The following is a 25,643-nucleotide window of genomic DNA, read 5'->3' as shown; positions in this document are numbered from 1 at the left end:
GTGTGGATGGCTAGCTGGCATGTGACTGGCCAATGTGGAAACAAGTGAAAACCTGAAATGACATGAAGGGTTCTATGAGGAACCTGGTTTGAATGAATAGTTTAAATGACTATTGGTAAAATGATGGTAAGAAGGTAGAGTCTTACCTCAAGTGGTAAAGACTGTCATCAAAATCGAAAGAGGGGATGATTGCCCACTTCTTAATGCGGATGCAGCATATACAATCCGTCCATGAGTGCCGAAATCTGTGTGCGACAAAGCATATCCTTGTGAGGGTGCTGTGATGCTGGGAAAGTGAAGATTAAATAATCTGTGCCATTTGTAACGGCACTTAATGGTGAGGAAGTCCAGAGCCTGCTGGTGGCAGCAGGACTGGATTGCGTGCTAACAGCAGAAGGCCTCTGCACGAAAAAGAATATGCTTCTGTGCACTTACTTTGATATAATCGAGTCTCCTTCTGGAGCAGCTCGGGTGCGGGTCTCTTGGTGCGAGGACTGTCTGGAATGAAGCCGTTCCCATGCCAACCGCGTGTATAAAAAAACACGTGTAGCCCTGATTAGACGGTAACCCACACTCCCCTGGTGGCGCGTCATCATTGGCGAAACCAATGGTACGATGTCACGTGTAAACACCATGGAAAAAGGAGAGTAGTCAACCGAGCACTGCTGTGTCGCCAATGAATGAGGTGAAACATTGAAAAAAAGGGTTTCAGCACACACACGCACACTCATAGAGCCTACTCCAGAATCAGCACTTCCATGTAGCAGTTGGGCCTGGAAAGTGAATATCATTGATGTGCTCAAGTGAAAATGGAGGCAACACTTGACACCCCTGCTGCATTCCACCATGAGGCACATTTTTCTTGGATTGTATCTAGGGGGTGTTATGCCCTTTCTAAGAGAAGAGAACATGGCATATTTTTCTGGTCTGCGGAAAAAAGCTAATAACGTAATTGAAAGCAATAGTGGCTTTGATAATATGGAATTATTTCTATGATGTAGTTTATTATGTAGCACTAAATTGCTGATTTAGAATGCGCTTTCTAGCAACCATCCTTGTCTACCATTCTCATCCTTTGGTGCAGTTAACTTGTCTTGTAAAAGGATAATAGCAGGTACATCGTAAGGTTTTGTTGGGTTGTAGAGTCTGGTTACTAGCTTATATTTGGAGGTCTACATTGGAATTGAGTGGCATTTACTTGAACTAGCACCTGGAGATCGCTATTGCCTTTTTCTCGTCCAATCAGAATGTTAAGTGTGCAGTCAATAACTACTGGTATTGGTTTCTTTCTGAACTTTACTTCTTCAACAGTAGACAGATCAAAACAATGCAATTTCCAGCCAAGAATTCTACACCAAGACACTTCATCTCTTGGAAAAACATGTTTTGCTGCACACAGAAAGGAAAACTTAAACAAGGGGAAAGGATTACACTTTCTTATAGTGTAATCGTTTACTTTTACATGCCATTTAATGCACGCTCAAATAAAACTGTGTCAGTCCAGCCACATTTGCAACTAAAATGCTCAACTTATGATTAACAATGACAACATTTATAACCATTTAATGTACTAACTCAGTTTGTCTAATTACATTGCCCACTATTAAATTAACATGTTTTGCTTCACCAACACAACTTGTATTGCTGCCAGGAAGTGCTAATAAACTTACAGAGTCAGATTCTCAAAAATAAAAAAGTGTGCAAAATCAATATGCACATGAAATGCAGAAGGAATGCACCAAAAATCTCAGAGGTGCACCACTTCAGAAACGTAGCACATAATGTATGCATAAGATGTGCAAATTGGGAGGTATGCATGCCAATACCACAAATCAAGCATGCAAAGGGGATTGATCAAAGAAAGTGAGCAAAGATGCACCAAAATCATAATTCACAAAACCACACCTCAGAATATGCTGAAAAAATGCCTATCAACAGTGTGCAACTGGCCCGTCCACCTGAAGAAGCACACATTTAACACCAATCACAACTAACAACACCATAAGGAGACCAAGCACTGAAAGACACTTACACATCCCCATAATGCTGGTGCAGTAGGTATCATACTGACGCGCCAGCTGATAAAGATAAGGAGAATTTGATGAGTAGGAGTATAGCTCTATTCCAACTGGGTGATGAGGAGGTCACCCAGTGGTATCACTTTCCTCCCAAGCCCTAATGGAAATGGTGAGTAAGTGGGGGGAGGCCCGTACACACCAACAATGCAAGGCCATGCCGTAAATCCACTTGTGTTGCCGCTGTCAGCTTTGCATTTCTTCACTACAGGCTTGTTCCAGAAGACCAGTGGCATTATCTCTGGGATTTCCCAGCCCTCCCAGTCAAGGGCAATACACCAGATCATACAGGTGATCCTCTGTCAGACAGCACATCTCAATGCTCCATGATCTGCATTCTGTATCCTTACAGTCCCCCACCAGCACGTATGCCTGCTCTTACCTTGCACTTGCCACCATTCAGCCGTTATTTATCCTAATATTCTACTATCCCATGTACTGCACTTTCCCCTCTCCCATGTACTACACTTTCCCCCCTCCCTTCCCCCTCGCACTTTCCCCTTCTCCTTCCCATGCACTTGCGCGATCTGAATGACACCTAGCCTAGTAGGATCGTTATCTGTCTTCCCTCTGTTCCCCCTCCCTTGCCTCGTCGCTCCTCGAAACACTTGTTTATAGGCGCGTTATAAATACCTTATCATATAATATCATATCTATGCACAAGGGCGGCCATTGTGAGGGTGTTCTATGGCATAGTGGGTTTCCCAGGGGTGTGTATAGCGATTGACTGCACACAATTGACCCTCATACTCCCAGCGGATACAGAACACCTGCACAGGAATCAGCAAAGCTGGCATTCCATCAATGTAAAGATGATGTGTGAGGTCACCCAGTAGTATTGCTTGCCATGAATGTAAATGCCATCTATCATGAGTCTACACATGATAACTAAATCTACCAGGGCTCCTCCATAGCATGTCAATTTGAGGCAGGAGAATATGGAGAGGCAGGTTTGCTTCTTATGTAGACACTCACCATTCGTGATAAACATTCATTCACAACATGCATCATGACATCACATTATGGCTTTTCCACCTACAGGTGACAGAGACGGGTTAGTAAACAGTGACTTTATGTGTTGTTCTTCTTCCAATACATATTACAAGTCCTGGCTTGTTTACTAACCCCTCACATTTTTACCGCATGGTCAAAGAGCTTGCTGTTAAGCTCCATATCAATGATAATATGTTGTTTCTACAGTGGCTCGGATAAAAAAAAACGTAATGCATATAACGTTTATGTTATAGTGCCAAGCCTGAATACAGGTTATTTTAGAGTATATGATGACAAATAAAATCGTTTTTATTGCTAACAAGAAGTGATGATCTGCTTTATGAAAAATACAGACTAATTAAGGTATCTGTAAAAGTAGTGTGTGCATAACTCATACCTATATGTGTAGAAGGGAGGGGTAGCCTGTATCCTCTTCATATATACATTCACATAATCCCTCTAGATACAGGCTCCTCGATAACAAAAAAGAGGGTTTTCTACCCCAATTTATTGAAGTGTAGCTGAGAAAGACAGCTGTAAATGCTTGTGTGAGAGCAAACTCTAAACATAGCCCATGCCTGTCTTTAGGCATGGTGCATGGCCCAACTCATGATCATTTCAGCCACATCCAATTTGATATCACACCTGTGTTAGTTCCTGTGAGCCAGCCCAGCTTTGGAAGCTCTATATTCAGGCCATACAGGCTGATCCTCCCAAATGGCAGGACAGAACCTGCATTGCCATGCCTCTTCTTTGATCTCTTTGTAATGATAGGTAACATCATCCTGCAGAGACAATGACACAACAGGTAGTTGTTCTGGTCCCATGTATCAAAGGGGCACACCAATTCAAAGGCAGTAGCCTCACAACAGGTTGCTGCATTTCTAAAGGCCTTTGATCCTACTGATAAGGGGAGGGCTGAGGTTAGTGTCAGCAAGAGATATCTGTACCCTCTGGGAAGACATTCACCATCTTGTTTCTTTCTGCCTCTCTCTCGCTCCTTCATCCAATGAACAAAGCACTTTGGGAGTGATATCAGAAGGGCAAAGTCTACTTCTTTTAGAAACAGGCATTGGACCACTAAGGCAGGATAGCTTTAGTCCAATCACATGTGCTCTTTTACCTTTAAAAGAAGGGGTCTCACACCACTTTCTGAATCATCTTTGAACCATCTTGGAATCATTTTTGGGACTTTAACCCTGAAAAGAATATTTTGTTGGAACCTGCTGGGAGAGCAGTCCATACTAAAGTCCACAAGTTGTGAGGTGAAAGCAGGTGTTCCAAGGAAGAGATGAGCTCTGTCCCCTAATCATCCCCAGGGACAACTAGGGGGTAAACTCTGCTTCTGGATCAAGATCTGCATCTTTGCCAACAACATTGTTACCCATGACCTCAGCGTGCTGCAGGACCTATGGAGATGTCTGCCACCCTTCCCTGTGTTTGTGAGCCCAAGAAAAGGACTAACGTTGGCCTTTTCGACGCTAGAGTAGGACCCACAGCTCCTGAAATCCAGAACAGCCAATATTCCTGTGTTTTCAACATCGACCAACTGCAAGCCATGATTCAAGCATGTTCACTGCCGTGCAAACCACCAGGACCCTTCAACGCTGCCTTAAGTGTTCATGATTCATCAAATAGCCATTTGCCTGTTTGACTCTTTTTGCCGCTGCACGTCCCCAGCAGAATAACATTGTTGCCTCGCCTCGAACAAAAGAAGGACCGCTGCTTTGTATTGCTCAGAGAACTGTTCAGAACACCAGCTTCTTCATCACCGCTCCTCCGAGTCGATCGACCCAATCCTCGTGTCCCCCAAACAGCAACCTCTGAGCCTCTGCATCAAATCAACTCACCTGAGCATTCTGGGAGCTGTTCGGCACTGTCGAACTTCAACTGCCAAACTAACCTGGTAATCGCTTTATCTGCACAGCTTGATTAGGTGCTTTGAAGGCACAGCAACCTCTCATTCGATCCAAGCTCGACTCCAGCTTGCCGCAGGATGGTAAAATGTTCATTCATCAGCCGTTTTGTTTTGCAGAGTTTCGGCTGAAAAAAATGAATTGGTGGGTGACCCCCCAAATAAAAATTGGGGGGTGACCCCCAATATAAATAAAAAAAATTCAATTAGTATTTTCAGTGAAATAATTTCAGCAAAACATTGTGAAAAGAAATCTGGGGATGAATGAACATAGAACCCGCTGGACCACTGCGACTGCTGCATTGTTGAACCAAAAAGAATGACACTGGGAAACCTGGTTTGATGCTATCGACCCACAAAGACATTTGCAAAGGTAGTATTGACTGATATCTGTGCCCCCAGTCCATCTTTGGGCCATATAGACTTTGTAATCATTGTAATCCATTTTTGCAACCTCAAGAAATATCCTATTTGAACATTGTGGTCTTTTAATTGGCTTTCCTCCCCCCTCTCAGCATATTAACGTTGAGAGAAATTAACAAAACAAAATAGCAAATCAAGTAAACTAAATTGAAATCTTACCGAAAACTGCTAAGATCTGCCTACTGAGAAGTTCATGTAAAGTATGCTGCACACAGAATCTTACATGGCATACAATGTCTGTGAAGAATAAATAATGTAACAACAAAACAGTTTTCGCTGTACGAATTTTTGGAATAGTTGCCTGCGGTACATAGGTTTGATGTGTTTAATTAGTACTCATACGCTTGCTATATAAATCACGTGTTGCTGGCTATAAACCTTCGAGTATATTTTCTACGGTTGTTCATTCCGTTCAATATCTGTAAGAATTTCTAATATGTATGTTTTCATATTTGCAGACTGCAGAAACGAAGACATAGCAAGCAATATCCCAGTCTGTATTGGTAAGAAAGAAACGTGCTGTATGAGTGAATCAATCTACTTGCAACCGTTATACAGTTCTTACATTTTCTTATGGTATTTGTTTAATGATTACTGCAGCAAAACTTGTATTATCCTCCACTTTTTGGAAATGAAAGGTGGCAGATAGCAACATATACTGAAACACCTTGCTGTACTGCATTGACAATTACCATGTGCTAGCTGGCCTATTATCTTCTGCAATACTACTAATGCATTCCTGTTTGCATGTGTTTTTCTTTGAAGATAATGCTTTTAATTAGACATAAATGAACACACTGTTGGTCCACTGGTCCTTTGTGTTGCCCACTCATTTATATGACACAATTTACAAACGTTATGTGATAGGAAAATCGCATGTTTTGCTGTTTCCAATAGTGACTTTTGAATTGAGATGATGGCATGTGTGATGCTGCATTTGAAGTTCACCCCTTTTCCTCACCCCAATACATATGACATGGTATTGACCCACCCCACAGAAATAAGATCTGCTGCTTCATCAACACATCTCAATTTCTTTTTGCCCAAGTATACACCATTTCACATGATATGGGTGCTCTCTGGGTGCCACAACCCAGCTAGAGAACACAAGGAATACCACATTCACACCACACCACCACCCAGGATGCACTCGGATGAGGAATGTGGCTGGTGTGAGCCACATAGGGACATCTTCAGCTGTGGAGTCACAGAAAGGATACATTGTGGAGAGGTGGAACACAGTGATGGATGTCTAGTTACATTGGAAGCACCCCAAAAACAATAGGACCAAAACAAGGTCAGACAGAGAAACAGAACGGTGGATTGTCATGCAAATAGGGATGTGGGGGTGGTATGTTCGTGGTGTACAGCCTACATTGACAGTACCACACCTCAGGTCACATAATAACTTTCCACCAGTATAAATAGGGGCATTAGCCAACATGGCACCTTGCTTTTTTTAAGCCTGCTTCTGCACCAGAGGACCAGAGGCACTCCTGCTGCAGATGGCAAGTCTTGCTTTCTGGCCATTGAGGTATCCAATTACCAGTGAAAGGAGAGGATCACAATTAGTGTTTTCCCAAACTTAAGTCTGTTAAATGAGATGCAAGGTGGCCAAACCACAGTTCCATTGGGCTGTGCTGACCTCAAGGTTACTGTGTTATAAGCTATACAGAAGATAACATTCTGGTTTCAGGTTGTACGTCTTCAGGATATTTGAAGGTACTTTTGCCACTGCTTTGGAATGCCTTTGCCTGAATGATGTGAACTCCTTTGAAAAGACCTTTCAAATGCCGTCACCCGTCAAGGGATTACAGACACTCCTCTTACACTGATGACTTCAGTGGTAGAGGCAGGCATACTCATAAGCATGGTAGACATAGCACGGGACATAGGGATCCCAGTCCTGTTCCTGCTCTTCCTACTTTGCTAGGGATCCTTGCCCATACTAAACGTCACCCTCTTATGGTTCATGTTTCGCCTTTTATGACTATGGGGATAGTTCTGACCAAACACTCTGCTTCAATGGCTGAGATGCCAATTCATGATCCTTCTATACCACCTGCTGTAATATTCAGACAAGGTGGTCCAGTGGTAGGTGCTGCCATTGATATGCTGGCTATAAATGATTTTTCAAGGCACTGACACTGTTAAAGCAATTTTTGTATGACAATTTCCATCAGGCTCCCTCCCCTTAAGAAGCCTATACTGGGGGGGGGCGCTGTTGCGCCCGACGATGATGGCCGCCTGAGAGGTGCGCTCCGGCCCATAAACTATCTGTTTATCTGTTATATAATTAATCCTTCCAGGAGCCACCGACGTGCCCAAAAACACTCACAACGGACAGCGGAGGATCTATAGCACTGCTCACTAAAACCCTGAAGGAAAACGTGCTCGGAATCCCAAGATACAGCCCAGGGAAATTTCACTGCGGGAGCAGAGGAGGCGGCCCCATGTCTCGGCTCCACGGCAGAACCAACACAGCCCGGAGGCGTGACTCTGACTGCAGGCCAAGCGGGGGAGGTGCCACGCTACGCGCCTCTGGGCCAGGAAACACTCCTGAATCAGCTTGCGGCGAGCTCCACAGCCACCCGCCCAGACGAGTGCACCGGAACGAACTGGGGCTGCCCGCGTGGCGAACTGGCCCCCCACCTTGCCAAACACTGTGGCCCGATGGCGGCAGACCGTCGTAGCAATATCCTAGGCCGCAGCCTTCCCTGGAGCTTGCCGTTCCTCGCCCTCACGTTGGAGAGACTCTGTTCCCCCCACCCCCTGAGGCCGTGTCTGCCCGGAGTAGTGCGGGCCTGTGACTCAACAGCCCCCGCTGTGGTCAGAGGTGTGGGCCGTGGCTGTGGAGGACCCGCTGCTGCTGGGACATACACACACAAGCTTAAGGCAGGAACCCACGTCGAGGCCCCTGAATTGAAGGCGCCAGCTGCTTGGACTCCCACAAACCCTGAAGGTACCATACCCCCACCCCAATCCCAAGGGGTAATGATCCACTGGGTCCAGCTTGCACCCTGACTTAGTGCTGCATTCACAGGCTGGGAGACTGGGCTGAGTTGCAGACCGGAGTGCCCTGCTAGGGACATCCAGAGGTGGTGGTTCGCGCTGTCTTGGAAGAACACACACACCCTGTTGTTGAATTTAGGGGCACCAGGGGGACCCGCGGTGCAGCGGTTGGGCGGGGTACACGCCGTACTGGCTACTGGAACTGGGCAATATCCTGCATATATTACCATCCACCGGAAACATTGGAAGCACTAAACAGTAGAAACCGGCTTAGCCCACTTAAGCATCAAAAGCTTGACCTGCAGCACAGCTCTACAGTACGAGCTTCAACATAACCCTGGCACTCCCAATTCCTGACGACTAAACTTCGCAAGCCCGATCTAGGCGGCAGGAGTGATCGCCATTAGGGTGCACAGACATAAAAATGCCCCATCCAAGACAACTGATAACATCCCGAAAGAGAACAGAGGGACGTGGGAGAACACAAGCCACTCGACCCACCATATGGGCCACCACGAAAAGAAGGGGACGGGCTCCAAGAAAACAGGCCCCATGGACTACTTTGCCAGCTCCCAGCCGCATGGGTCCACCACGCCACCATTTAAGCCAACGGACAGTCAACCAGAAACCCTGATGGATGAAAGAGTGGACAGGGTGATGTCAATGGTACAGAGTGGCTTTCTTGCGGTCAATAGTAAATTGGACGATATTGGGGTGACAATCAGCTCCTTGAAGGCAAGGGTCAATAAGGAAAGCACACGCATCACTGAAACCGAGAATAGGATCAGCACCAATGAGGATTTGATAGTACAACACAGCCGCAACATCGCCCAGCTGAAAGGAGACCTCCAAAAAACCCTGAATAAATGCGGACCTTGAATCTCGGTCCAGAAGGAATAACATCTTTCTGGTCGGGGTAGCCGAAACCTTTTGCAGGGGATCCATGGAACGCCAAGTGGAAACCCTTCTGAAAGCCCTTCTGGGCCCTGACTCCTTCTCAGACCATTTTCTTGTGTAATGTGCTCACCGTACCCTAGCACCCCCTCCCAGACCTGGAGCACCACCCCATACAATAATTGCCTGCCTCCTTAATTATAGGGACAGAGACGCTATCCTTAGAATTTCCAGGGAAAAAGGCTCTTTATTCTACGAGAACAACAGAACACCCATATACCCGGATTTTTCGACAAATGTGCAAACACTAAGAAGGACCTATGAGCCAGTTAAGAAACAGCTGAGACCACGCCGGATTCCCTATGCACTCGTCTTCCCGGCTAAGATGAGGATCCAACACGGGGGCCAAGCGCATTTCTTTGAAAATCCTATGGAAGCCATGTCATATGTTGATGCCTCCATCCCCCTTCCCCCCGAGGCCAGGCAATGAACCAGATACTGCCACCCCTGCTGGCTATCGGGCCTCGGTCTGTACCGCACTATCACAAAGTTAAAACCCATGGGCGGCGAGGTGGCCCTGACCGCCACATGTTTGAAGTAGGGCCATGAGCCGCCTTGGTAGGCGGCCACATGAGTACAGCTTTCACCCCCAGGAGACTTCCCAAGTTATGGTTCAAGGGATATTTCATCAGGTTAGGGTTGATAATGCGGGTGGAGGTTGGTGGGGAAATCAAGAAAGGGTTAAACCTGGCAATGTGCCATGACTGTTTGGGGAAGTTATAACGTTAAAATCAGAGAGCTGTTTTGTAGCGGGGCACCCGCATTACTCAGGAAAGTGGCAATGCAACAGGCAAACAGTTATTCCGAGATATGACTATGACACAGGCTAACAAAGGCTTAAACATTAAACTACTCTCCTGGAATATTCGAGGGCTTAATAACCCGGTTAAAGCGAGGAAGATTGCAGCATATATTGCACGCCATAACCCCCATATCCTTCTCATACAAGAAACACATGCACTGGGGAGTGTTAACACCAAATTCCTGCCACGGTGGGGCCCCCAAAGATACTATACGGAATACTCAGCGCAATCTAGGGGAGTGATGACACTCATACATCCCAAGCGGTGCTTCAAATATCACTCCAGTAAAATAGACCTGCAGGGTAGATATACACTGGTATGCAGGGAGATAGCAGGGCTCCAGATAATACTTATACTTACTTACTTTTACTGTACAATATTGGATATGCTGTCCACATCAGGAGAGGCCAAATAATCTGGGTTGGAGATTTTAACACGATATTCGATCAATCCCTAGATCGTTCTTCAGCCACCCCTAGGGCCCCATCCAAAGCTGCACTGGTGGTGAAACAATTGATGGAACAGACTGACATGATAGATGCATGGCGTACATTACACCCACATGAGAGGACATTTACCTTCTATTCGTCCGTCCACGATTCCCACTCGCACATAGATTACTGGCTTATCAGTTCATCCCTAGCTGGAACGGTTTCTACCTGTGAAATACAACCCCGCACTCTCTCGGATCACTCACCGATAACACTTGATATCAACCTAGGTGATACTCCATCTCCGGCTAGAAGATGGAGGATGCCCCCCACGATCCTCAGAGACCCCCATGTCTGTGAAGCCCTACATACTGAAATCAGGGAATTTCTGGAACTAAATGAGGGCTGTGGGAGGCATTCAAGCTCTGGATTCGGGGAACCATCCTGGGCAAGTCCACGGATATGCTGAAATCTGTGCGAAGTGAACTGGGTAAAGCCGAAGCCAAAATAGACTTCTTACAAACAGAATATAGCGCCACACTGGATAAGGAAACCCTGTCGAAAAAATCCACATTACACTAAAGGAATTTAACTAGCTGGCCAATAGGGAAGTCGTAAACATGGCTGCCCCAGCCAAAGCCTGTAGATATGGGGAAAGTAATAAGGCGGGCACATTTTTGGCCAATATGCTTAAAGCCAATAGACATCACAATCCGATCGCCAGCATACAGACACCGGTTGGGGTAACGGTTAATAAAGAACAAGACATCAACTTCACCTTTGCCGACTTCTACTCCTCTCTATAATCCAATCATGATGTAAAAACCAAAGAAGACACATTCAGGTACCTAGATGACATAGACCTCCCTACATTAACCCCTGAGACAGGAAACATACTGGATCAACCAATCACAGTCGAAGAGCTTGTAGCAGCTATTAAATCATTGTCCGGTAGCGAGCCCCCGGTTCAGACCGTCTGAGCGTGGAATTATATAAAGAATTTCAGAGCGAATTGGCCCCGCTACTATTGAAGGTGTGGGAGGAGGCTATGGACCGGGGTGTCCTCCCAGAGTCGATGCGCGAAGCAATCATCACGGTCCTTTTGAAACCCTGTAGACCAGCACAAGACATGGCCTCCTACAGACCCCTTTCCTTGATAAACACTGATGCGAAGATTTTCGCTAAAGTACTAGCCACCAGACTCCTGCCGTACATGCCAATCCTGGTCCACCCAGACCAGGCTGGCTTTATACCAACGAGATCCACAGCCCTGAACTTAAGGCGTCTGTTTGGCGTGATGGCACAGATAGACCCGAAGGCAAAAGTGGCGGTAGTGGCCCTGAATGCCGAAAAGGCCTTCGACCCCGTCTCCTGGACATATCTCTTTCTGGTGCTCGAGCGGTTTGGTCTCCGTCAATATTTTATTAAATGCGTGTGGCTATTGTATACCCAGCCGCCTGCCAAAGTCCTAACCAATAACACCTTATCCTCCACATTTCAGCTACATAGGGGAACCAGGCAGGGCTGTCCCTTCTCACCTATCCTTTTTGCACTTACCATAGAACCAATGGCTGAATATATTGGTCAGAACCACTCACATAGAGGACTCAGGATGACTGGTCCCCCACAGATCATATCACAATACGCAGACGACACCCTACTGTATGTCCAAAACCCACAGGAGAATGTGCAACACATAGGGCCTCATTACGAGGTTGGAGGTAGCCATGGCACCATTAGCCCCATGGCTGCCTCCAAAATCGTACCGACTCCGGTCTGGTGGATGGAGCAATTACCGGTCCATTCCGAAGTCGGAGGGACCGGTAATTCCCATTCACTAGAGCCACTCCCCATTCCCATTTGAGCCCCCGTAGTGCTCAATGGGAAGGGGGAAGGCGGCAATAATGGTACCGCAAATTGTGGTACCGTTTTTACCCCCGGTATCCCTTTGCGGGTTCCATCCTGAACACCTGGTAAAACCAGGTGTTTGGGAAGGACCCGCAAAGGGAACTCGTAGTAGGGCGGTAGGGGATTACCGGTGCCCTTACAGGTGCCGGTAATCCCTTACCGCCCACCTCGTAATGAGGCCCACAATGTCAGACATACATGAGTTCTCAGAACACTCGGGATACAAAATCAATGTCCCGAAGTCCGAAATATTCCCTTTGACCCCTGACATAGGAGACCTATCCGAGATAAGGGGGTTTCAGCCCGCTCCTACTCAGGTACGCTATTTGTGAATCATGGTAGCCAGAGACAAACAAACGCTAGACACACAAAATCATGGTGAACTATTGCTAAACCTGACGGCCAAGCTCCAGCTATGGGCTAATCTTCCACTGTCCCTTTACGGTCGAGTGGCACTACTTAAAATGGTGGTTCTCCCCAAACTCCTATATTACTTCAAAAACATCCCGATCTGGCCCGGTAAGCCCTTCGTTACGAAACTCAAGTCACTCACCTCCTCCTTTTATTTGGAATGGAAAGACGGCCAGGCTGGGGTGGGCTAAGATGGTAGAACCATATTCCCAGGGCGGTATTGCTGCTCCTGATTTCGAACTGTACTATTTAACTGCACAGGCACAATTTGCAAAGCACTGGTTCGACCCCGAGGAGCCCCACACCTACCCCTCGGAAAAACACGCTGCCCGTCCCAATTACATATGTTCCGTCATCTTCAATTCCACTTACAGGGACACCTGCCCATTTGATCCGGTATATACCACCAGATGCGATTGGTCCAAGATCTACAAAAGGATCGGCCTGGAGACCCCCTACGACCCAGAGGTCCCCCTGTGGAACTTTTCTAGCATTTGCCCAATGTTCGACAAGGCCCTCCAACAATCTTGGGATCCCAATATGCTCTTCACGATGCGGGACATGTTCCCAGATGGCACGTTCTGCAAACTCACAGACTTTATTGATGCGGTGGGAGGGGGCCAGCTTAAACGCTTCCAGTTCCATCGGATGAGAGACGCTTTTGCTGGTAGATGGCCAACATTCCCACTGGAACCCCAGACACACGAATGTATTAAAACTGTAGTATCCACGGATGGCCACGGCAAGGGGGTCTCGATGCTATACTCCTTGGTGCAGACTCACTCCACTTCACGTAACACAATTAAAGAGATCTGGGAGCAAGACATGGGTACCCAGATCGATGACATCAGATGGGCCTGTTACTGTCAACTCACCAAATCTGTTTCAATGAATTCTGGGTTTCAATTGATTCAATTCAAAATCTTAAATCAATTGCACTACAACCCTGCAAAATTAGTTACATTTTTAGAAAACTGTACAGGGTCTTGTCAAAAATGTAATGCTCCCAAAGCTGGAAAGTGTCATATATATTGGTCATGCCCCTTGATTGTGGAATTCTGGCGGGAGGTGGCGGGACTCCTTGAGGAAATAACGTCGATCCCAGTGACTCTGTCCCCCTTGAAGTATTTATTTGGCGACATCGGTTAAGTGAAGGAAACCACTAGACGACTATTTAATATTTCATGTATTGTGGCCAAACGATGTATCCTGAAATGTTGGAAATCCGCAGCTGGACCAACCTGAGATAATTTCCTGAAAGACCTATGTATGGTAAATGATGATGAGGAACTTTTTGTACTGTCAGTCCCGACACCCTGTCGCCCCAAGGACAAATGGACACTGTTGCGCCTATACTTGTGTAATTTGATGCCTGATGTAAATGTAACGCCTACATCTTCGCCCTGATTTGCGATATTTGCCTGTCCATTATATGCATACGAGTAACAGAACTATGTTTAAACTATATTGCAATGTTTATTTAAATGGTCTTGCTATGAAGCTGCTCTCTTAATAAATAAAAGGTTAGAAAAAATAAAGAAGCCTATACTTAACACAGCATCTTTGTTCCTTTGATGATTCTGCTCACACAGATGATCTACTGTGGATGAGGAGGAATTTGAACTGTGTCTGGAGGTATATATGTGTTAAAGGAAAAAACTTCAGTTGCAGGGGTGTCAAGGTGGGCAATGCATTGTAAAAAAATATATTTTTATTTCAGGGACGTTAACTGAAGAACGTAGTGGAATGAAAACCCTGGAATTCAGCGACAGTCACCTTAACTTTGCGCAGCCTATGACCACAATGATGACATCACAGATGACATCACTGATTGCATCACTTCTTACATGTTCTATGAGTACACTGATGACATCACAGATCACATCAATGATGCCATCACTGGTGACAGCACTAATTACATTGTATATAACAGATTGCATCTTTAATGGCATTAGAAATAACATCATTAATTAGTTCGCTCATAAAAACGTTGATTATCCTAATAACAATTTAGGCCGTGGCCTTAGCCATGACAAAGGCTGTGGTCACTGGTCATAACCAAAGGCCATAGCTAGTGATCCGTAAGTGTTGTAAAATATACAGTGGGCATGTCCGATAGCCATGCCTATTGGCCCGTTACTTTTTTTAAATATACTGGGGGCAAGGTCAAAAGCCATAGCCACTGGCAATTGCTAAAGATCATGGCTAGTGCCCATTTATATTTTAGAATATACAGTTGACACGGCCAAAGGTCATGGCTAATGATTTGTTAGTGTTGTAAAGTATGCCGTGAAGACGACCGAAATCAGTGCCCACTGGCCAAGTCCAAAGGCCATGGTGAGTGGCCCATTACCATTTTAAAATATTCAGTGAGTACGGCGAAAGGACGTGGCCACAGGTCAAGGCCAAAGGCCATGGCTTGTGGCTGGTTAGTGTTGCATACTATACAGTGGGCAAGGCTCAAGGCCATAACTAGGATTTCAAAATATCTAGTGGGCATGGCTGAAGGACGTAGCCACTGGTCATGGTCAAAGGCCATGGCTAGTGGCCCATTTATATTTTAGAATGTATAGTGGGCATGGCCAAAGGACGTGGCCACTCGCCAGTATTGTGTTGAAGGCCATTGCTAGTGGCTGTGTAGTGTATGCAATAAACAGTGCAAACAGCTGGAGGCCGTAGCCACTGGTGAAGGCCAAAGGCTTTGGTTGGTGGCCTGTTAGTGTTTAAAAATATACAGTGTGCATGGCTGAAGACCGTGACAAGTGTCAATGCCGAAGGCTCATTAATGTGCTAAAATGTATTTGGCCATGCACACTGACCATGGCTGAAGGTCATGCTTAGTGGCGGTTACTATTGTAATGTAATTAGTAAAGTCATCAGTGATGTCATCTGTGATATTGTCCATGTGGTGAGAGGCTGCACATTAGGGGGAGCAAAGTTAAGGTGGCTTTAGCTGAATTTCACTGGTTTTGGTGCATTGTTTTCACCATAATGTCCCTGTTACTAAAGTTTTTTTTACCTTGAATTTCAATGGTTTTGTTATTCCACAGATTTTGTCTGCAACACTAGCCATGGCCTTCAGCGATGGCCAGTAGCCACAGCCTTTGTCTGTGCCCACTATATATTTTAGAACACTACCAGAACACTCACCATATTTGACATGTTAGAGTAAGGAGAAAGGCACAGGCCCTCATTACGACCTTGGCGGAGAACCATGGTGCAATTTGCACCATGGTCCATGGCGCTAAGCTGCCAACTCCGCCATGGTGGTTGGCAGATTTACCGCCCCATTCCGACCTTGGCGGGGCGGTAAGTCCCCAATCCCCATTTACCCTTCCCCATTCCCATTTTTGCCCCATAGGGTATAATGGGAGTGGGGAAGGCGTTAATTACGCCACCGTAAATTACGGTGGCGTAATTAACAACAAGGTCCCTTAGCGCCATGGATTTTAACGCCTGCTAAAAGCAGGCGTTAAAATCACCATGGCGCTAAGGGAACTCGTACTCAGGCGGAAAGGGGCGCCATGGTTTACGCCGGCGTAAACCCCTTTCCGCCAGGGTCGTAATGAGGGCCACAGTGTTGGTTGCCTCAGAGTTAGTTTCATTTAAATCATATAGGGGTTTGGAAAAATGCCTCACTAGCCCTGACTCAGGGGTTTTCCTGCCTCAATAAAAATAACTAAGGTGACAGTCGTCATCAGGATGTCCAAAAATAATATTCACCGTTCTGTGTCCAAAGACCTATTCTGACCCTCACTCTCTAAACACTTTGATTCTATTATCGGGTGAAAACAAAATTTGGTTTGCTGCTTGCTCCTCTGCAGCCTTCTCCAATACTGCTGCACAGTTCTGATGCAGAAAGAAAAAATACAAAATGTTCCCAAAAGTAAACGTATACAAATGTACCAGTAAGACTCTTACTTGTTTGTTCACCCACTATTTGGGAAGTGATTTGCTTCCCTGTTAAGTGGATTTAGTGAAATATTATATCTATAAAAATTATATCTACATTAGTATTCTTAACTTCTTTTATAATTTGGTGTGTGTCCTTTTTCTGGCCACCAACACACAGTAATCCTAATCCTACCGTACAAAATTAAAGAACATACATGATTTAATGACTGAATAGATTATCCAATTTTTCTAAAAACTTCACACTACACATATAACCTATTCCTACATTTAACAAACTAACGTGTTCAGTAAGTTATTTTGATTTTGTATTTTAATAGCACTATACATTGTTGTATATACAACCTTCTGTTTACTTGTTTCATATGTAAACAGTCATTAGCTTCTACACTCCCTCACACTCAAAATAATGTACATGGAACCATTTATGTAACCTAACACTTATAAGAAACACTTCTACATATTAAAATACACAGGCCCTCATTACAACACTAGCGCTAAACCATGGCGCTATTAGCACCATGGTTGGTGCCGGTGTTGTAACGGGTCCGCCATGGTTCAATGGGGAATTACCACCCCATTCCAAGGTTGGCGGGCGGTAATTCTCCATTGAACCATGGCCCTTCCCCATTCCCATTTTCGCCCCATAGAGCTCTATGGGAATGGGGAAGGCGCTAAGTACGGTACCACAAATTGAGGTACCATACTTAGCACCAAGGTCCCTTTGCGGGTCCCTACTTTAACGGCTGGTGTAGACCAGCCGTTAAGGTCGGGTCCCGCAAAGGGACCTCGTAATCAGGCGTAATGGGTTAACGGCGCCGCAGCCTTTTACGGCGCCGTTAACCCATTAGCGCCAGGGTCGTAATGAGGCCCAAAGTGTTTTACACTATAAACCAAAACTAGAAGATAGCAATATTACCTCTACATTTATTTAGAACTGTTTTTAAAAATTAATCCAGTAACAATCCATATCCTACTTTACATAAAACACTTATTAACCTATTTCTCTATTTCAAATGTTTATTTTGCATGTTTATATTCACAAAAAATATTACACATATATTTGGGGCCGATTCATGGAACAAACATGCGTCGAAAATCTTGGCGCGAGCATGCGGAAGAGTAAAAAAACAGGCGCACACGCACGCGTGCGATTCATGGAAGTCCCTGCGCGTGTTTTCCTCGGGATGTGCACCAAACCCATGCGTGGCGCACACAGGCGCACACGTCATTGGAACATCCTGAACGCCTTGCGCAACATGCACAGCGAAAGCGCACAACTTTAGCGCACACACCAAAAAATGGGCGGAACACGGGGCGTAACGTGCGGAATGGGGAACAACGCGTGAAAAAGAAGGCGTAACTGGGGAAGTACTGCAGTGAAATACACGGAACGCCCACACGCACACGAACAACACGTATTCATGGAATTGAAAACGGGATACCTGCGCACAGCAAAATACACGCACAGGCCTAAACACGTTCACTACACGAAGGCAGGCAGTACAAAAGTGTGCGCAAACAACAAACACGTACATACAGCTACATGAATGTCCCATTCTGTGGCCACCTAGGAAAAATGATATGTCACACACCCCACAGGCATCCCATAAAATCAATAAAAACAGATAAGCAACCCCTGCAGCCCACATGCGTGTAAAAAAACAAAAGCAGTACGCTGTGGCAGCCAGGAACCCCAAAAATACGTACACGATCAACACGCAAGCTAGTATGGCCGGAAGAAATGGGGTACGCGACAAACAGGGACACCCGCAGTGGGAAAAATTGCGTGTGCAACTCACCGTCTCCCTTGCGTGTAGAAGAATAATGCGGAGCCAACACCCACCCGCTGTGAAGTAATCATGTGTGAACCCCAACGCCAGGAAAACACACGCCCCGCTTTCCATGAAAAGCACGTACAGAGCGATGGAAACCCACGTGGTACCCTCAACCCATGCCAGGAAAACGCCTGCGTGTGTAACGTCACAGATGTGCTTACGCGCTAAGGGCCTTTCCTCAAATTACACGTTGACGTGCAGTTTTTTCATATGCCAAACCACTCTGTATCAAGCTGGCCACGCAACAACACATGGAAGACCATGCTCCTGCCGAGAAGGCCATTTTCCTGCCCCCCAGAGCCCTGAGCATGCTCCCACATGCCATCTGCTTCTGCCTGCCTGCCTGCTGGCCACCTGCCCTGCTATTTGGTGCCTGCATGTCAGCCATCTGCAGGGGTCCAGTTGCTGTGTCCACCCCTGCTGGAACAGAAGACTCCCGACTGGTATACCTTCGCTCCACAGCCCAGCCCCAGGACCCAGTTGCCCTCCCACACCTGCCTCGGGGGTCGCCATTTCGGGGCAAACACCATCAGAGACCACTGGCAACCCCCAGCAAGAGAGGCAGAGGGCTACCAGTTTCAGCATGAAGGAAGTTGGTATCCTGGTGGAGCAAGTTCTGGGGCAATATGATGCCCTCTTCACACCATCGCGCGCCGACAAGGAAGGACGGGAGAGGATCTGGGAGGATGTAGTGGGTACCATCGACGCGGAGGGGTGGCACCCTGCGACATCAAACACGTCCGGAAGCGCTGGGAGGACTTCAGGTCCAGGACCCTCAGCAAGGCCTGGCGCCTCTTGAAGGCAGAGGATGCAGAGGGGTGCCGGGTCAGCCTGACCAACATCCAGATGAGGGTCCTGGAACGCATAAGCCCAGCACTCCACTTCCAGATCCTTGAGAGGCAGACCCGTCTGGAGTTGAGCGGTAAGTGGCCATGCATTGCTGTGGGAAACAGGGCATGTAGCAGTGTGCTGGTAGTCATCTACTTGCCTGTATGTGTGACATAGGCCATGTATGGATGTGTGTGTGCAGGGACATAATGGTGCTGCATGTGAGACCAATCATGCGTGAACCACATGGATGGTACATGTCTTACAATGCTACATGGATAGCAGCATGCGGAATGCACACATGAATGCATGCCTGTCTCTGTTCTTGGATATGGATGGGGTGTGAGAGATGGGTGCTGCTGTCATGGACATGTATGGTGTACATGTCTGTGTGTCTGAGTGGCGTGTGTGTGACTTTGAAACACCATGGATGCATGACACATGTCCGTGAAGATGTGTTGATTCACTGATGCAGTCTAGTCATCCTTGTATCCACTGTGTCTGTGGTGTACGATGCCAAATGTATGAGCCTCCAGTGATGTGTGTGCATGGGATCAGTATGACCCATGATGCATGTGAGTATGAAGACAACATTGTATGGCCCTTGGACATGGATGAAAATGTTGATTGCATGTGCCGTGCCTGTTTCTGCATGTGTGTTGCCTGCATTGACCCATGTGTTGTGGAGGGACATGATAGAAGTGACGTTTGACAGTGCCACTCATGTGCTATTGCTTCCTGTCTAGGGGACTATTGTACAGTACCCTGATGCTTGTGTTCTATGTCTCCCGCTACACAGCGTCAAGTGAAGAAGAGGGCAGAGACAGCGCTGTGGAGCAAAGTGGCGGGGATGCCTCCACCAGCCGGCGATGCAAGGCCCAGCCACCCTCCTAGGAATTACCATCATCCGGGAGCAAGGGGACTGGTGCTGCGTCGGCCACTATGGCTGCAGCAGAAGGGACGGGTGAGCCCCCAGGTCTTGTGATTGCAGAAGATGGTGCAGAGACATCCAGGTTGGTGGTGTGCACAGAGGAGGAGGAGACTGCTACTGAGACGCACATGGGGCCTGGTCGGGGTGTTACCACTGGTGGAAGTGGTGCAGTCCAGGGCCAGGGCAGGAAGCAGCACAGGTCACCGTGGAGGGGCCTATGCATGTCACAGTCCCTGACCCTGTGACTGCACCACCAGGCACTAGCAGGGATGCCCTGTCCCGGCCCATCCGCAGGTAGGGGGGAGGCTCATGTCATCTGTCAGTGTGAGACCCGTGACCGTGTGGAGTCCATCCTGATTGGTGTCGCGTTACGCACGCGTGACATTCGTGATGACGTGCGTGCTTCCTGGGGCCACCACGTATGTCATCATGATGAGCTGCATGCCAACGTGACACAGTTGGGAGGGGCCCTAGTCGGAGGGTTCCTACATGTGTCGGGCACTCTGGTGGCCCTCTCCTCCTCTGTGCAGACTATGCGCCAGTCGTTCTCCATGCCGTCTTCCGGCCCAGATTCCACCAGGGCCCCCTGTGAACCTGGCCCGACCAACGCAGCCAGCTTGGTGGAGATCACATCCCTGCCACAGTCGGGAGTCAGAGGTGCAGCAGGGGTGGACACCCCACAAACTGGAGACCAGCAGATGGAGGATGTGCCGGCATCATTGGATAGGGCACATGGACAGCAGCAGCAGGCTCAAGGTGGGAGAAATGATGGCTCAGGGCCATCAACAACTTTTTTCTTCCATCCCAGGAGCAGGTGAGTTGTAGCACCCCTAGGTGACCCATTTCTGGGTAAGAAAGTGCCCCCAGACCCTGTGTTGCAGGCCCCCAGGCCCTGTGTTTCACCTTCCCTGCGGCCTCCCCCTTCCTGGTTCCCATCACCCTCCCACCTCCCAGCCCGCTCCCACCCCTGATTGGCTGCCCTGAGCTCCGTGCCTGTGTCTAGCGACCCGCTCGTTGCACCTGCTCCCCTTTCAATCCGAGGAGCAGGTGAGTTGTAGCACCCCTAGGTGACCCATTTCTGGGTAAGAAAGTGCCCCCAGACACCGTGTTGCAGGCCCCCAGGCCCCGTGTTTCACCTTCCCCGCGGCCTCTCCCTTCCTAGTTTCCATGGCCCTCCCGCCTCCCAGCCCGCCCCCACCCCTGATTGGCTGCCCTGAGTTCCATGCCTGGGTCTAGCGACCCGCTCGTTGCAACTGCTCCCCTTTCCATCCAAGGAGCAGATGAGTTGTAGCACCCCTAGGTGACCCATTTCTGGGTAAGAAAGTGCCCCCAGACCGCATGTTGCAGGCCCCCAGGCCCTGTGTCTCACCTTCCCTGCGGCCTCCCCCTTCCTGGTTCCCATCGCCCTCCCGCCTCCCAGCCCGCCCCCAACCCTGATTGGCTGCCCGGAGCTCCATGCCTGGGTCTAGCGACCTGCTTGTTGCACCTGCTCCCCTTTGCATCCGAGGAGCAGATGAGTTGTAGCACCCCTAGGCGACCCATTTCTGGGTAAGAAAGTGCCCCCAGACCCTGTGGTGCAGGCCCTCAAATTTCACCTTCCCCGCGGCCTCCCCCTTCCTGGTTCCCACCGCCCTCCCGCCTCCCAGCCCGCCCCCACCCCTGATTGGCTGCCCTGAACTCTGTGCCTAGGTCTAGCGACCCGCTCGTTGCACCTGCTCCCTTTTCTATCCGAGGAGCAGGTGAGTTGGAGCACCCCTAGGCGACCCATTTCTGGGTAAGAAAGTGCCCCCAGACCCTGTGTTGCAGGCCCCCAGTTTCACCTTCCCCGCAGCCTCCCCCTTCCTGGTTCCCATCATTGTCCTGCCTCCCAGTCCGCCCCTCCCCCTGATTGGCTGCCCTGAGCTCCGTGCCTGGGTCTAGCGACCCGCTCGTTGCACCTGCTCCCCTTTCCATCCGAGGAGCAGGTGAGTTGTAGCACCCCTAGGCGACCCATTTCTGGGTAAGAAAGTGCCCCCAGACCCTGTGTTGCAGGCCCCCAGTTTCACTTTCCCCGCTGCCTTCCCCCTTCCTGGTTCCCATCGCCCTCCCACCTCCCAGCCTGCCCCTACCCTTCCAATTGGCCCTCGCACCATCTAACCCAGACCATTACCGACCGTCCCCAGGGCAGCCCTCTGCCCGTGCAGCCCCTGCGGCTAAGGACCTGAGGCAAAGGACGGCTCATACAGTGGACGGCTCCTGATCGTATCTGCAGGAGAAGCAAGAAGCCAACAACAAGTAAGTGTGACAAGGGCGGGGCCAGAAGCAACTACTTCAGGCCATACTACCCTACCACTCACCTAACAAAGCATCACCACCGTAAATTCATTATATTTGCATTCCGAAACTCTGTCCTCTCCATGTGAAAGTTGCATTTAGAAGTGTACCCAATAGCCTATGTGTGTATTTAGAAGTTGTGCCCAATAGCCTCTCTGAGAAAAGTTGCATTTAGAAGAGTACCCAATAGCCTATGTGTGTATTTAGAAGTTGTGCCCAATAGCCTCTCTGAGAAATGTTGCATTCAGAAGTGTACCCAATAGCCTATGTGTGTATTTAGAAGTTGTGCCCAATAGCCTCTCTGAGGAAAGTTGCATTTAGAAGTATACCCAATAGCCTATCTGAGAAAAGTTGCATTTAGAAGAGTACCCAATAGCCTATGTGTGTATTTAGAAATTGTGCCCAATAGCCTCTCTGAGAAAAGTTGCATTTAGAAGAGTACCCAATAGCCTATGTGTGTATTTAGAAGTTGTGCCCAATAGACTCTCTGAGAAAAGTTGCATTCAGAAGTGTACCCAATAGTCTATGTGTGTATTTAGAAGTTGTGCCCAATAGCCTCTCTGAGAAAAGTTGCATTCAGAAGTGTACCCATTAGCCTATATGTGTGTTTAGAAGTGTACCCAATAGCCTACGTGTGTATTTAGAAGTTGTGCCCAATAGACTCTCGGAGAAAAGTTGCATTTAGAAGTGTACCCAATAGCCTATGTGTGTATTTAGAAGTTGTGCCCAATAGACTCTCTGAGAAAAGTTGCATTCAGAAGTGTACCCAATAGTCTATGTGTGTATTTAGAAGTTGTGCCCAATAGCCTCTCTGAGAAAAGTTGCATTCAGAAGTGTACCCATTAGCCTATATGTGTGTTTAGAAGTGTACCCAATAGCCTACGTGTGTATTTAGAAGTTGTGCCCAATAGACTCTCGGAGAAAAGTTGCATTTAGAAGTGTACCCAATAGCCTATGTGAGCACTTAGAAGTTGTGCCCAATAGCCTCTCTGAGAACATTTTCAATCAGAAGTTGTGCCCAATAGCCTCTCTGAGAAAAGTTTCATTTAGAAGTTGTGCCCAATAGCCTCTCTGAGAAAAGTTACATTTAGAAGAGTACCCAACAGCCTATGTGTGTATTTAGAAGTTGTGCCCAATAGCCTCTCTGAGAAAAGTTGCATTCAGAAGTGTACCCAATAGCCTATGTGTGTATTTAGAAGTTGTGCCCAATAGCCTCTCTGAGAAAAGTTGCATTTAGAAGTTGTGTCCAATAGCCTCTCTGAGAAAAGTTGCATTTAGAAGTGTACCCAATAGCCTATGTTTGTATTTAGAAGTTGTGCCCAATAGCCTCTCGGAGAAAAGTTGCATTTAGAAGTGTACCCAATAGCCTATGTGTGTATTTAGAAGTTGCGCCCAATAGACTCTCTGAGAAAAGTTGCATTTAGAAATTGTGCCCAATAGCCTCTCTGAGAAAAGTTGCATTTAGAAGTATACCCAGTAGCCTATGTGAGCACTTAGAAGCTGTGCCCAATAGCCTCTCTGGAGCGCATAGAATTACGCGACGTACATAGTATAGTCAGGAATGCAGAGAACGTATGAAAGAGCATATGACCCATCATATCACACCCCACGCTTACTCTCTTCTTTACAGCACCACTCAACTAGAACACAGAGATACTACGACACCATTCGGTATAACTGTTCTCATACCAACACCTCCCGCTCACTCCCCATCACTCTAAGTAAACACTGCTGGTTACACACCCCCCAGCCTGGCGTTCTCCTCAGGCCTAACGCAGCCACAGTCGGTCTGGATAAATCCTGCCAGAACGAACACATACCCCTGATCTCAACCACCACACCTACTGCTATGAAGCAGCTATTTAACGAATACCACACCAGCTGCACACATACCCGGTGCGCACACGCGCCGTTGACTCTCCCTACTCTCTCTACTGACCTGAACTTCGGATCCCAAGGGTGTTCAACCTACCAGCGCCTTCAGACCATACCAATGGTATATAAGGCGCTATATAAGTGCAAAATAACATAACATAACATAACATCAGAGGGGCAGGCATCAGCCAGAGGGCAGGAGGTCCCTGGAATGGGAGTGTGCTCCGTGTGGCAGCAGTTGGGCCAGCGTATAGACGCGGAGCGGTGGCGGGCGGAAGAGGCACGGCTCACTATGGTCAGGGCGGAGTTCTCCATACACAGGGCGTTGAGGCGGGCTGAGTGCCAGGAGGCTACTCGCAGAGAGTTGGAACAGGCCATGACTGCATCCGTGCAAGACCTCGGGGAAAGGGGAGAGGCCGGTCTGCAGGACATCAACATGGAGTTTGATGATGCCCAGGCCCGGGACATCAGAGTGAGCCGTAGGACTTGCCTGCCGCCATTGTATATAGTTAATTTGGGTTAGGTTTCCTTTCTGTTTTTATTTTTTTTGGGGCACTTGGACAATGCCCCACCTTTTTGTATGTAGTTGTTCATTAGGTAGGGTTTTTTGTAGGTTTCCTTTCAATGGTTGGGTTCATGGACCCTGGATTTGTACTTTGTATATAATTCAACACTGGATTTCGCTTCTTTTTATTTTTTTTGTTCCATGGATCAATGGTTTTTTCTTATTTGCTCACTTTGGATTTCTTTTGTTGGACAGACTCTTCGGACCCATGTGCTTTTGGATTGATTTGGATTCTGCTTTCACACATTTCTATTTTATATTTTGTACTTGCAGCTTTTTCTTTATTATTTTCATTATTGTGTGTTTCATTTCATTCCCTTGCTTTTGTGTTTAATACATTTTTATTTCATACTTCAATGTGTGGTATTCTCTCTTTGGTTTCATGCATGTCACGATGTGTGTTTTCTCAATCACTTGCACCCATTGTGTGTGTGTGACGGAAATGTTTTGATGTGC

The 25,643-nt window shown here is 47.5% G+C and overlaps 1 protein-coding gene across 1 annotated transcript in view; it reads left to right on the top strand.

Annotated features, from left to right (window-relative positions):
• The window catches only part of IL17REL (interleukin 17 receptor E like), a 747,013-nt gene that overhangs the window by 406,059 nt on the left and 315,311 nt on the right, over positions 1–25,643 (top strand). The window contains exon 6 of the mRNA XM_069629260.1: positions 5,865–5,909. Within this exon, the coding sequence (XP_069485361.1) occupies positions 5,865–5,909 (45 nt within the window). The remainder of the gene's footprint in view (positions 1–5,864; positions 5,910–25,643) is intronic.

This window comes from Ambystoma mexicanum, chromosome 12 (genome assembly GCF_040938575.1).
Source record: "Ambystoma mexicanum isolate Mex_15411 chromosome 12, UKY_AmexF1_1, whole genome shotgun sequence".
Classification (NCBI taxonomy): Eukaryota; Metazoa; Chordata; class Amphibia; order Caudata; family Ambystomatidae; genus Ambystoma; species Ambystoma mexicanum.
Note: the sequence above shows the minus strand (reverse complement) of the source record. Positions and strands in the feature narration are given on the sequence as shown.